This window comes from Protopterus annectens, chromosome 9.part0 (assembly GCF_019279795.1).
Source record: "Protopterus annectens isolate FY-2018-M chromosome 9.part0, PAN1.0, whole genome shotgun sequence".
Classification (NCBI taxonomy): Eukaryota; Metazoa; Chordata; order Ceratodontiformes; family Protopteridae; genus Protopterus; species Protopterus annectens.
Window position 1 is genome coordinate 1,475,288,760 of NC_056743.1, and position 14,840 is coordinate 1,475,303,599.

The 14,840-nt window shown below is 39.2% G+C and overlaps 1 protein-coding gene across 1 annotated transcript in view; it reads right to left on the minus strand.

Annotated features, from left to right (window-relative positions):
* Window positions 1–14,840, minus strand: part of LOC122812125 (adhesion G protein-coupled receptor E1-like) — a gene marked incomplete in the record, with an annotated part of 2,110,064 nt that overhangs the window by 860,527 nt on the left and 1,234,697 nt on the right. Inside the window, 1 exon segment of the mRNA XM_044084415.1 lies at window positions 10,636–10,788. Within this exon segment, the coding sequence (XP_043940350.1) occupies window positions 10,636–10,788 (153 nt within the window).

Below are 14,840 nucleotides of genomic sequence, written 5' to 3' on the forward strand. Positions count from 1 at the left end.
CCTGCTTGTTTATGTACCATATAACTGTGTTGTTGTCCGTCATTATCAGTAGTTGTCCTGGATGAAGTAAGTCCTTGAAGGCTGTCAGGGCATTCTGAACAGCTAGCATCTCTTTTTGGTTGAGATGTAGATGCATTTGTTTTGGGCTCCATATGCCTTGAATGCATCTCCCCACCAGGTGGGCCCCTCAAGCATTGTCTGATGCATCGGTAGTTAGGGTTTGGGTGGCAGAAGGTAGAGTGAATGACAGTCCCTTGTTCTGGTGACATGTCTCTGCCCACCAAAGAAACTCCTGTTGTAGGTGGGGAATGAGAGGAATCATTGTTTCCAGACTGTGACAATGTTGACTCCATAAACTTTTTAGGTACCACTGAAGTTTCCTCATATGCAGTCTTGCATATGGAATTAGAAGAATGCAGGATGCCATGAACCCCAAAGCCTGCAGAATTTGTCTTGCAGATAACTGGGTTTTTGTTGCCATCTGATTGAAGTATATAGTCAGTTGCCTTTGTTTGTCTGGCATAAGGTAAGCCATCTGGCAGTTGTATTCAAGCTTGCACACAGGAATGTAATTTTTTAAGAGGGTACCAGTTGTGATTTATTTTCATTTATTGTGTACCCTAGGCATGTAAGAAGCCTTCTTACAAACACTATATGTTGAAAAAGAATGTCCTTGTTTTTTGCTTGAATGAGACAGTCATCCAAGTAGGGATAGATTTGTATGCTTCTTTGTCTGCAAAATACAATTACTGGTGCCAGGCACTTTGTAAAGACCCTGGGCATAGTAGATAATCCAAATGGCAGTGCAGAGAATTGGTAATGCATAAGACCTGCTTTGAAGCGGAGGTATCTTCTGCATGATTCCCTTATTGGGACATGCAGGTATGCCTCTTTTAAGTCTAGAGTCACTAACCAAGTGTTCTTGCCCAGCATGGGCAGTAGCTGTTGTAAAGTCAGCATTTTGAATTTTGGGATGTCCAAGAAGGTGTTCAAAATCGATAAGTCCAGTATTGGACGCCAGGTATTGTCTTTCCTTGGTACCAGGAACAGTCGTGAGTAAAACCCTTGTCCTTTATCTTGTTCTGGTACTGGTTGAATAGCCCCCATATCCATGAGGGATGTTACTTGCTTCTGAGCCTCTGCCCATTGATTTTGTGGCAGATCTGGCCAACCGCTCAGAATTGGCAGAGTACGGAAATGAAATCTGTACCCCTGGGATACTATGTTTAATACCCACTTGCCCTGGATAATTAATTGCCAATTTTGAGCATGAAGTGCTAATTTTCCCTCCATGGGGAGGCCAAAAGATAAGTGCTTGGAGATGGTAGAGGGAAGTCATTGAGACTGCTTACTGTAGGGTTGTGCTTTGCTTCCTCCAGATTTGAAGGTAGAGGCACCCCATTGCTTTGACCTGTAAAAACCCTGTGATTGGTATCTAGAGCCTTTTGAGCACCTGGATTTGCTTTGTGAGTGTCTGTTGGACACAGGAAAGGACCAATTTTTAGTAGGCCATTGCCTACTGAATCTGGGTGGCCTCACTTGTAAGAAATCTTTTGCAATTTGCATAGATTTAGCTTTGTCTTCCATTTTCTTTAAAACCTCTTCTGCCTTATTACCAAATAAAAGAATCATGCTGTAAAGGAGCATCCAACAATTTAGCCTTAACATGATCAGGCAGAATTTGCTCATTGTGCCAGGCATGCCTTCTAATCACAGATCCCGTAACTGTGGCCCTGCAAGAGGCCTCCAAAGAATCAAAACCACATTTTAAATTATGCTTTCCAACCTGCCCTGCTGCATGCAATAATTCCTGTAATTCTTTATTTTCCACACAGTCAGAAATCAACATAATTTTCTGTTTCAACAAGCCCATAACATGCTGTTAATATTCAAGCATATAAAACTGGCAATTTAAGGCCCTAATTGCCAAGGTTGCAGACGTATAAACTTTCTTTCCCCATCTATCCAGCGCCCTGGAATCCCTATCAGAGGGGGTAGGATATGTGTCTGTAGAGGCCTTTACACGTTTGGGACCCTGTGAGATAGTTCCAGGATCAGCAGCAGGATTTGTGAATAAAAATTTGTGGGAGTCAGGAACCCTGTAATATTTGTCTGGCTTACTAGGAGGGAGGGAATCAGAAGCCATGCTTGATTCTGAAAATATGTCATCAACAACATCTAATACAGGAGGAATAGCCAAAGGCCTATGCTGAGGAAGAAGGAGGAAATCCCTAAGCCTCTTTTTTGATTCAGAGAAGTCCTGACTCTCCCAGTGAAAATGTTCCCTTAAAGTATGCAAGGTTTCTCCAAATGAATAATCCTCAGGAGGAGATGCAGATGGAATGGATTCTTCAGCATCTGAATCCTCATAGGGTAGTACAGAAAATTCCTGATCAGAAGAGGAATCAGAAGAAATAGAAACCTGATCTGAAGATTCATACTCAATGTCTTGCCTAGGCCTCTTAGCAGGGGGGGTTGGGAACCCCTTATCAAGGTAATTAAGTCCTCAGCCATTTTGATCATCTGTTTTTTAGGCATAGGGGCCTGAACACATGGTTCATGCGTTGGTGTTTTAGACTTAGAAACTGTTTTTGTTTTTGCTTTTGAAGCTGGCGTCGGTTTTATATAGAAATGTTGAGGCCTGAAAACACCCTCAGAAGCCGGTGCCTGCTCATTGGCTCCAGACCCATCTGAGGGAGAGACTTCTGCGGTTTCAATACTCTGAGCATCTCGCGGCATACCGGACTCTGCATAGGTCTCGGTAGAGGCCTGTGACTCAAAAGTAGCAGGTAGCAGGGGCTGCGAAAGCACGTCACTGAGTACCGGCAAACTGGTGACTGGCATAGGAGAAGATTCGTCGTCGGTTTTGGACCTCGACGATCTGTCTTTGTCTTTTTCTTTGCATTTTTTGTGATCTCTGGTAGTCAGATTGCTATCCGACGACATTTCAGGATAACTAAATCTGGATCCAAAATATTCTGAAGCAAAAATATACCGACACTTAATAGTGCATTGGTTAAATCTATCACAAAGCCGACAGCAAGGCAAGTTATGATCTGGGCCTAGGCAAGGAATACAGTACAAATGAAAATCCTTATAAGGTATTTGATTCCCACAAGTAATGAAATTATTAATTTTTATTGACATCGGTAAGGAGTAAGAAAAAGTTTCCCCAACAGGGTACTTAGCTTTAATTGAAGACTTTGGTTCTGAAACTCGAATGCGAAAATTTCAGGAGTCGGCCGACCAGCACTTGTGAACTGCTTCTGCTTCAGGCACTGTGTGGCAAGAAAGACTGAATAAAATGGCATCAGCTGCATGTTTTATACCCCTGATGACGTGACGTCAAGGAAGAGGAGACAGCAACTGATGCAGGACCCAAGACTTTGTTATTCAGGCCGACTGAGGGCAACCTGCCAGAAGATTACCCAAATGTAAAGACTGCAACAGTGAAACACAAAGAACATCCTTTTGTGATGAGGTGTGCCATGTAGAAGGATTTCCTGACTACTGTGGCGATGTGATTATCAAAGGAGAGAATACTGTCCACCTGTGTCCCAAGGTCTCTTATCACACTTTCGGTGTTCATAGGTTCATAGGTTCATAGGTAGGTACTAGGCTATTGGCCCTATAGCCCATATAAGCCTAGCCAAAAAGTGTTAAGTAGACTACCACTTATGTGGTAGTTCATGGGTACATAGTTTTCACCAAAGGGGATGACAATGACTTTGACACCAGGCATCTGTCTCAGTGAGGCCCTTTTGTAGGATGTCCACATCGTTAGGAGTTTCTATTATGGCTCCTAGTTTGCAGTCATCTGTGAACTTAGTTATCCAAAGACCTTCTGTGTTAGCCTGTACTTCAGAAAAGTAGATACCAAACAGGAGAGGACTCAGGACTGAACCCTGTGGTACTCCACTTGTCACTCGTCTGAAGTCGGATTTGGAGTCTGCAACTTTCACAGTGTGGGTTCTGTCAATGAGCCAGTTGGCAACCATTCTTGTGACATAGGGATTTATACCTAGATTAGAGAGTTTATCTGTAATTCCAGAGAGGGGGATGGTGTCAAAAGCCTTGGTGAGCTCTAGATAGGCTGTGTGAACCACCTTACCCTTGTCTACGGCTTTGCTGACTGCTTCAAGAAGTCAATCAGGTTTAGGAGACATGATCTGCCTTTTACAAACCTGAACTGGGTGGGGTCCAGAGTTTGGAGATTACCAATGTCTTTGTTTATAAGCTCCATGATGATACGTTCCATGGCCTTGCAGACCAGGCTCATTAGGCTAATGGGGCGGTAGTTCCCAGGGTCCATGGTGGCTCCCCCTTTGTGGAGTGGAATAACCGTCACTGTGCACCATTCAATGGGCACAAAGCCTGAGGTGAGGCTATGACTGAACAAGGTGCTTAGGTGGAGTGCCAGTTCATTCTGTAGTTCAAGTGGAACACAGCCTGGGATGTTGTCAGATCCCATGGATGCTGTGTTCTTGGCTTTGGAGAGTGTGGTTGTTACCTGTGCAGCCATGATTACATGAACCTTTTATTCTTCGGGTATAGAGATGGGCCCTTTAGGGGGTGAGGGAGGGAAAAGTTAGCACTGAACCTATCTGCCAGAATGTTGGCAATATCACCTGGTTCAGTATATTTAGTGCCATTGTAACTCAGAGCAGATCTGAATGTTGCCATTGAGATTCTTGATATAGCTATAGAATGCTTTGTGGTTGTCTTTAGAATCAGTGGCAATTTTGTTTTCATAACTAGCTTTTAAGGATTTTGCTGAAAATCATATACGAGTAAAACCACCACGAAAAAACTTTTCTGTATAAAAATCCAACCGATTTATTAGAACAAATATAAGTAAAAAATAGATGAGCGCTTTCACGTACCAACTAGTACGCTTCTTCAGATCTTAACATCTAGATTTTTAAAGCCACTTTTATACAGGAACTCACACTTAAATAATCAATTAGCCCATTTATCAATTTAACAATTATACAATTAAGTAATCAATGCATTGTAAATATACTAACTGCCTTACAGAGAAATCTCTGTAAGCTCTGCAGACAAAGATACAAGCACAACGAAATGAGACATATTTGAAGTTCCTATCACTCCAAACAGCTACACATTTCAAAAAGTAAATAAAACAAGATAAAATAAAATAGTTGATATATGTATATATTCAACGTAAAAATAAAAATAAAAATGGATAAATGAAATATATGAAAATACCTTACATACTATATGAATTCCTATATAGAAAAATATGGGATGTATGAAAATATAAAAATATATAGAAATATATAAATACAAGTAACTGGATAAATGTATCCAATGATATGTGAATAATTAATAAACAGTAGATAAAATAAATATATATATGGCAGAATATCCATATTCAATAAAGCCTATACTATATTTACTAATAAAATAAAATAAATATCATTATAGTTACAAATGAATAAAAACTTTCATTTATTTATTGCTGCGTGCTTCAAGTATCAATTTTATATTTATAGACTGATTAAGACCAGATGACAAGTGTGCTCTCAGTTTAAAAATCCATTGTAGCTCTAGGGTCTCCAAATGGTTCATATTATTACCCCCTCTTCTTCTAGGGGTTACTAATTGCAACACTCTAAATCTAAATGAAAGTACAAAAAGCAGTAACTGGAACAGCAACCACAAGAAACGAAAATAACGATTCAGTTCAGTAGCAGCAAAAGTATTTAATAAAACACATTCAACATACCTCTAAATCTAAAGTCATGTCCCTCATTTAGCTTAACATGTCTAGCTAAAGCATTCTGTTTGTTAGACTTTCTAATTTCATAAAAATGATTGTATATCCTGTCCTTAAGCCTTCTCTTCGTTAAACCAACATAGAATGTTACTTTTAAGGATTTTATGAGAGATCACAGCTTCTTACTGAGGCTGACCAGGGAGTTGTTCCAGTCATGGGATTTTATTCTTTTTTGCAACAGTTTCTTTCTTCTGTCGTAGAATTTGTTGTGGCAAGAGACCACCAGATTGGCTTCCTTTTTTTGGAGGATAGCATCTTGGTTCTGTTAGGTCCATGAACTCGTGTAAGTGCGTATAAAGTGCATTTGTGTAGGATTCAGCAGTCGTACTACTATTGTCCGTCTGCATGGGTGTCATGAAATTTGCTACTTCTGTCTTAGAAACGTGAAGTTGGCTTTGGAGAAATTTTTTACGGCGGTTTCCCGAATGGGGGTGGGGGTGGGATGTGGATATCTAGGCTGATTAGCTTGTGGTCGGATCTGACCAACGAGGAATTGACCTCTGATGTGGAACACCAGTCACCCATGCTGGTTATGACCAGGTCTATATTCCTCCCACTCGTGGGGGTGTGGATAAGTTGATCCAAAGCGTTGGAATTTATGAATTACAGAAAACGTTGAGAAAAAGTATTGGTACATGAGTAGTTTTCCCAGTTAATTGTGGGGTAGTTGAAATTGCCCATTATTAGGGTGTTGGGTTGTACCTAATATTTTCCAGTGTATCAAGAAATGAGGAGTGGGAATCCTGGGGCATGGTGGGGGATCTGTAGCAAGTCACAATTTGGATTGCGGTCTTGCCCAGAGTTAGTTGCAGTGTATGCCACTTTCAAATTTCAAGCTTAAATGATTGCAATTAATTTACCAGAACACACAATTTATGCAAAGTCTGAAACTTAAATGTCTGTCATCATTTTCAAACTTGAATCTTTCATGATTTGCCCTAATTTGATCGAAAACCATAATTTTATGAAAAGTGGACCAAAGTATAAGGCAAAAATCTGGATATTCAGTTAAAATCTGTACAGTTGAGAGGTATGCTTAGAGAGGTATGGACAAATGGTAGACATTCTGTGAAAGTAAGTGCAGTCAAAGGGTATGCCATGACCCCATGTAACAGGTTTGCATGAGTATGAATCTTCTGAGGGGTAAGAGGTCTGAACTCAAAAGTCTGTCATTATTTCTAGCATCAGGCTCAATGTGTTGCCAATAATTTGCCAGAAAATCTCCATTTCCCAAAAATTGGAGCAGCAATCTGCATTAAATCTAGACCTTCTTCGAAAGTCTAGACAGTTGAGAGGTATACCACGACCTCACAGACCCCAGCAGTACCTTCCCCCGACAGCCATTACCATCACACAATGTCTGAAGCATTCAAAGTCTGAAACCCAAAAACATGTCATCATATAGTGACTGCAGTCCTCTGACCATCCCTGCGATCCACTAGAAAACCACACATCCCATGCGGAACAGACCAAAAATATAAGCCAAAAATCTGGACATTCCACAAAAATTCAGACAGCCAGGAAGCATAGCTCTAAACTCAGTCAGTACAAAGCCATAGACAATGAGAAGACAGGTCCCTACCACATAGAAAGTTGATAGAATGCACAACACTGAATACTGACTTGAAGAGCTTCACAGGCTGTGAACAGCCCTAGAGACTGCTCTTACCCACCACACACCATCAACAGAAAACTAAATGTAAAGCAAATTTCCTGCTCTGATGCTAGACTAAGAGGTTTTGTGATACTCTAAAGCTGTAATAAAATGTCAATGATTCAGACCACCATAACTATGCCATAGTCACTGCCATTGTGCATGCGTCCATCCCCAGACTGATATTTTCTTGGTGCTGCAGCTTTCCTGCTTTAAATGTTGCTTTTGCATATTTATCAAGACTAAATGTCATTCTTCTATCATCTGAGAAAGTTTTGATCGCTTCCAGTTGTGCTTTCAGCTCCTCATCGATAAACTATACACTTTTAAATTAACCACAAAAAGGAGATGAGAAGTCTTTATACTTTGCTGTTGTCTGGCAGACAAATTGTAATCATGACTTAATCTGTTAAATAGACAGCTTAATGGGTTAAGGCGAGACAAAAGAACAGCAATGACAAAGAGTCACCCTGGAAAATCTCCCTTTGAATTTCTATCCCTAGGACAATAATTTGTTCTTTATCTTGGCTTTGCTGCAGAGTGGTATGCTACTGTTTCAAGGTCTCTGTAATATAACTGATTAATGTAGGGTGTATCTGTAAGGACTCCTTTATCCATGAATGTGGGATGCTATCAAACACTTTTTTGTAATTGTCACTCGTCCCTTACTCCAAGGATGACAAGCAGGTGGGATAGTTAGTTTAAGAAGGTTTATTACACGAAAACACATCAAGATGGATAGCAGCTTCAATAACTATAAATGAACTGATTAACAAACAGAGCTTACACATAAAATGGCACTCTGTCACTGCACATGCTCAGTAATCAGTACATTAGTACATGCCCACAAGAGGTTTCTTAAAGAGATATGTACATTAATCTACAGTAATCATTCCATGCCATACTTAGATTCTTCCCTTTTTACAATTTTCCATTATGACTTTAACAATAACTGATCCTTTGCTCCATATGACTTTCTTTTGTTATCAGTCTGTTCTATTGCCATGATTGAGTTTTCTTCCAAATGACTATAAACTCTGTCAGCATCAGTTCCAGTATATAGCTTACACATTGTCAGAAGGCAAGTTATTAGTCTATAGTTTGTAGGATAGCTCAGAGTTTTACTATTAAGGGGGAATATCATTTTTTCCTGTTGTTAACCAGGTTGGTGTCTATGTGGGGTGTGCATATAAGCAGTTCTTACTTAGGGCAAAATCTTTTCATAAAGATGTTAATACTTTCAGCCTGAAGTTGGATGCTGCATCTGGGCCTGGGGTTTTCCACTTAGGAGCTTTTCCTAGTTCTGTTCCAATTTCTCTGGCCACTACTTCATCCCATTTTATATCTTGTACATTTGAACTTCTTACTGTTTCTTTTATTTCTTCTATCCATTCAGCATCTTTGATATGTTCCACAGGCTCTTCATAGATATTTCACTAAAATGTGTCTATTTCTTCTTTTTTGTGTGTTTCTATTCCTTTTGCTTTGTTTCTCAATCCTCTATAAAACTTTTTTTTGTCATCAACGAATTGCTTATTTTGTACTTTCCCTTTATATTTATCTGTATATCTTCTAAGTTTTTCTGCCTTGCTAATATCATTGGTTTATTAATTGCAATAGTGTGTGCTAGATTTTGATCTGTTCTAATACTCCACACTGCTTTTATTACATCTGTCTAAATATTTTTGTTGATCTGTTCCCTCTTCTGTACTCTTCAAACAGTGGCACTTCTTGTCTTAATGGCTTTATAGTTTTCTCTGTTCAGTACTTGATGGCATTTGATTTCTTCCCTTCCTTTTCCTTATTGTCCAGTATTTTTGTGAGAAGACTTTGTCTGTTATTACTTTAGCTGCACAGTAATATATCCTATTTCTTCTGTTATCTCTCATGAATTGCTGTTAATAGTCTTGATTACTGTGCTTTTTTTGTTTTATCAGACTTCTAACATTTTGGGTCTTATCAGCTTTCTGTAATCTATTTCTTTCATCAGTCTTAATATGTCTATCCATCTCTATTAAATCAAGCAACTCTTCCCTTAGATCATTTTTTTCTAAACTAAGGGGACATACTTTGTTCTCCATTTCCTGCAGGCATTCTACAGAAAGTTCCTGAACAGCTACCTGTGACGTATTCTCTTCAGCTTCGTCCTGTGTCATCCGTTGCTCTTTCATATGGGAACTCACTAGCCTATCACTCCACAACATTGACTGTATCAGAGTTGCCACCATTTTCTGCTCCTTCCCATGCTGTGCAATTCCAGGTGAACTTTTGTGCTGGTTTCATACTGAAGGCTCCAGGGTATCTTTATATGGCAAGTGATCATATGCTTCCTGTTCTACTTGTTTCTGCTTAATTTGGGGTCTCATTGTTCCACCATGCTGTGACATTACCAGAGTTGGATTTTCTACACTAAATCCTACCCTTCCATAAGTAAGCCATAACTTCAGTTTCTATTTATTTAACTTCTCTATTACTAACCCTTTTTTCTACATTCCCCTTTGTTTTCTTATTTTGTGTATTGCAAAATGTTCAAATCCAGATGTCTTTGCTTGTATTTCTCATCATATATCTTTGGTGCTACTTTTTTGTATTGATTAGTTTTGCTTTCTCTTTTACATAAATATTGCACCATTTTAAACCTCTTTTTCTTTCCCATATCCATATTTTTTCTTCAGTTGTCTCCCACCCCTCCTGTTTCTCCTTACTTTGGAGACTCATTGTTCCATCATGGTGTGACATAACTGTGATAGACTTTCTACACTAAATCCTTCACTTTGCGGCTATAAAGGTGATGAAATGAGAGGCCAGAAAATATCAATGTAGTGAATCAGAAGGTATTGAAGTAGAATAGCCGGGTGTAATAAAATAAGGGGGGTACAGTAGGAAGTAATAAGGAAAGAGGAGAGAAAAGCAGATGGTTTAAAGTAAAGGAATGATAGAGGCACAGGCTGCAGATATAATATATCAGTATAGTGTCCTTAGATGTGTATAGCTTAGAATACACTGTGTGGCTGGATAACAATTTTTGTCTAGCAAGGAACTGAACAGGAATATAGCCATGTGCTCATTAGATGTCATTTTAATTGAGACTTGAAAGACTTAACCTAAGGTATTTTTTAAGGTTAAGTGGAATGGAATTCAATTAAGCCAGAAAAATATCTTTATAGCATTAATATCTTACCACTGCAAACAGATGAATTTGAATCTGTGAAGTTATGTTTCCCAAAGTTGGACCTGAACCCTGTTTGGCATGTACAGTAGTAACTTCCATGGGTATTGGTGCAGGTAGTGTGGTTACCACAGATTTCCCTCTTCTCCTGGCACTCATCTATATCTGCATTTCCCAAAACAAAAATATCATGGTTACATAAAGGCATAATTTTTCAGCGAGCAACAGCTATATATATTTAATAATTTTGTATGTATCAAACAGGAATAAAATCTTTCACCTGTGCATTAATATGCTGACTTGTGTTCGGGAAAGCACAACAAAGAAGCATACTGGCAGACTATTTCATAGACTTCGAAATATAGTTGCAGTTTCTTTTCCTGGGGATTGTCCTTTCTTTCACCTTTTTTAGTCCTACTTAGGGAATAACTACAGCTGTTGCAGGCAGTTTGCTGCCCATGGTAATACACCCTTGTTGCTCTCCATGTCTCCTCCCTAGGATTCCACCATTCTTACCTCACCCTGCCTGCAAGGCAGCCTTGCATGTTGCATAGATTATCAGACAGTTGCCATGGTACACTTACAGCAAAAAGGGAAACACAAATAACTTACCAAATATTAAATTAAAAATGTTAACCCCAAATAAGTCCATCATCTGCTTTACATTATAATAATAAAGCATTTTGTTCATGAAAACACAATTTAATTTAAGCATTAAAAACTCCAACCTGTTTCACAAGCATCAGCTATTAGAGCAGTACAACTGTGTAGAAAGCAAGATTTTATACTTATGATGTATTTTCACATATAAAGTTTAAACTGTAATTATTTAATCCAATATTAACACCCCCTTCTCCAAGGCCATTACTTCCTGTACTATATCATTCAATCACACCTTCTCTTTTGGACCTTAAAATCTTTTGTTTTGTGTTCCCATCTCTTATAAACACTTGTATTGAATTCAATTTAAATAATGACATGCACACACACAGTTATAAAAAGACAATCCCTGGGATTCAGCAAGCAGCAGTGCAGGAATAACTTATTCCTGCATGGCAGGGACTGTTCCTGTGCAGCATGGCAGCGTGCTATGCATATTTAAGAAGGTGCCCTGCCATGCTCAAAAATGGACACGTTGCTGTGTACAAGCACAGGGGGTGTGTCTGAGAGCAGAGCCCTCACAATACACATGCCCCCTGCACTCCAGAATTGCCTTTCGGCAATTTAAAACGATCGAGAAAGCTTGTAACACCCCAACCTGTCAGGATAACAAATCTGGTCAAAGGCATAAGGGACAATCATCCCTACCAAGCCAAAAGTTGCTAGGATAACACAGGTAGCACAAAAAGCACAAAACGCACAACTCCCAACCCATCAGAGTAAGGAATGTGGACAAAGCAAAAAGGGACAATTGTCTCACAAAGCAGAAAATTGATAAAATAACAGGATCAACATTAGCATGGATATGCTGAAGGGTAAAAATAAAATAACACAACAAATATATATTTTTTAAACATGCAATAAAGTTTAAGCGTAGCTGTGCAGGTGTGCCCATTTGCTTAGCTATGCTTAATCCAGCTTAAACAGCACAAGACGTTAAATAGCAAGAGATATCCAGCATAAGCAGTATTGCAATAGTACAATAGTTAGAGTGTACGCTTTGCAAGCAGCCATTTCCGGTTAGATCCCCACTGTAACCAATTTGGATTTTACATGTGAAAGCAGTACATAAATATTTCTTTTTGATATAATTAGTTACTAAATAACATATATTTGTTAACCAGAGTACTGTAATAGGTCCAGATGTGAGGTGTCAGATTTATAAAGTTGTGAAACCCCCATATAAACACAAGTGCCCCATATAGTATAGTCCCACATGAATAAATGAAATGAAAGCACATTGGGAGATGTCAGGGACAGTAAACAAATTTATAATATGTAATGAATGATGAATCAATACCATACAGTAGATAGTGTATAAAATAAAAAATAAACAATGCTATGCACTGCACAGCTCTGTTTACCAGGTATACGCATTGTGTAAATATGACTGCTAAGCAATGAGGAGCCCAGCTAAGTGGATCTGCCCATTGTAATCAGTGCTGAACCTCCCCCATTAAGCACTGCCAACCTCAGCTAAGCAGGTTTGCCCATAGCTTAGCTTAAGTCACCATATTCAAAACTGTCCAATCACGGCAAAGGGTGGGTAATTGGCCGTATTTAAACCTCACAGGTGGGAATACAGCTCATAACCGATTGTACTTTCCCATTGTATGCAGTATGGTAGGAGTTGGTGAGGGAATGCACTTCCGTGCATAGCACTGGGGCATACAGGAGTCCAAGGTCATGGTAGGACTCCTGGTAAAGAACCATGATAAGAGACTGCTGTAGGGCCAGTACCAGGAATCTCAATAAAAAGCAGAAGCCTGGGACTGTCTCGCCTGCGATCTCACCAGTGCCACTAGTATCCCTCAGACTGGTGAGCAGGTCCGGCACCACTATGCTGACCTGAAGGGGAGGAAGAGGGAGGTCTTGGACCAGTGGGTCCAAGAAGCAAGGCAGAGGGGTGATGCCCCAGCAGTGTGTAAATATTCATATAAATAACTATTTACTAAAGTCTAGCCTATGTATGTAATGGATAGATATGCCTAAATATTTCTCTATTTCCTTTACAGCTGCAGCTGAGCAGGTTGTGAATCAGGAAACTCATGCTAGTAGGCTGAAAAGGCTGTATCACCAGGCTGGTGAGTAACAATCCTATTTGTAGTAGTCATACCAAGTAAATATAAAGTAGTAGAAAGTCACCTGGCAATATAAAAACTGTGTATGGGTTGTACTGAATAAACCAGATAATATGACATTAATAGACCCATATATCTGATATGTCAATAAAACTGTAGCTGCCTGTCAATAAAGTTCTAAATCCTGGACTGGTTGTGTTTACTCTGGTATTGTGTGGCATTCAGTGTTGCAGTCTCTGAATAGTAATGTTGTGTCAACCACTGTTAAACACACTGTGCTACATAAAAAATATGTCTAGGAACGTCAAGGTCTGATTGTGCAGGCAAGCGAGACTTAAGACATAAAACACTGAAAGAATAGACAGCAGATTCTCAATATATCACTCTGATGAAACTGAGAAATTGTATTTTTTTTAGCACAGACAGTCATGCTTCGAATCCTGGGAAAATAGTAGTAAGCTGCATGCATCATACCTCTCAACTGTACAGAGGTTTGCAGAATGTCCAGATAATTGGCTTATAATTTGGCCTGATCCTCTGTCTCCCTGACAAATCACTGGGATTATCCCAGAATTGTAGTCACTAAATAATGACATAGATTTGATTTTCAGACCTCAAATCCTGCAGAAAATGCTATACTAAAACAAATCCTGTTACTCTATCAGCTCTCCAAGTTTATAACAGCAATATCCAAAATATGTCCCTATTTGTACCCCCATGTTGTCAAGATTTGTTTAGAGTGTGTGCATTAAGAGAGTGAGAGGTATGTGCATAATATTAACTAGGAATCTGGGAATATGTGTAGAAACAGTCAGGTAGTGTTAACAAACATTCCTCCCACAGGTCTTGCACATAAGAAACCTGTAACTGCCTAGCAATAAAGTTTTAAATCTTGGAATGGTAGTGTGTACTCTGGTATTGTATGGCCTGACATGAAGCATTCACCAACATCTGATATGAGAATAGTACTCTTGTGTCATCCACTTTTCTCACACTGTGCTACATAAAAATATGTCTAGGAATGTCTGTATAAAACTGTTGTAGTTATAAGGTCAGATTGTAAAACCAAGAGAGACTTACAAAGAAAACACAGAAGGAACAGACAGTGAGGTCTAAATGCCTCACTGTGATAAAAGAGAAATTGTTGTATGTTTAGCACACACACAGCCATGGTTTGAATCCTGGGAGTGCTACTAAGCTGTATGCATAATCATACCTCTCAACTGTATAGATTTTCCTAGAATGTCCAGATATTTGGCTCATATTTTCATCCTCTTCCGCTTTTTCCTGGGAAATCAGTGGTATAATCTCAGGATTGTAGTCACCAAATAATGACATAACATTTGAGTGTCAGAATTCAAACCCTTCAGAAAATGTATAGTAAAGCAAATCCTGTTACTCTAAAACTGTCTAAAGGTTTATAACAGCACTATTCAAAATATGTCCCTATTTGTACCCCCATGTTGTCAAGCTTTG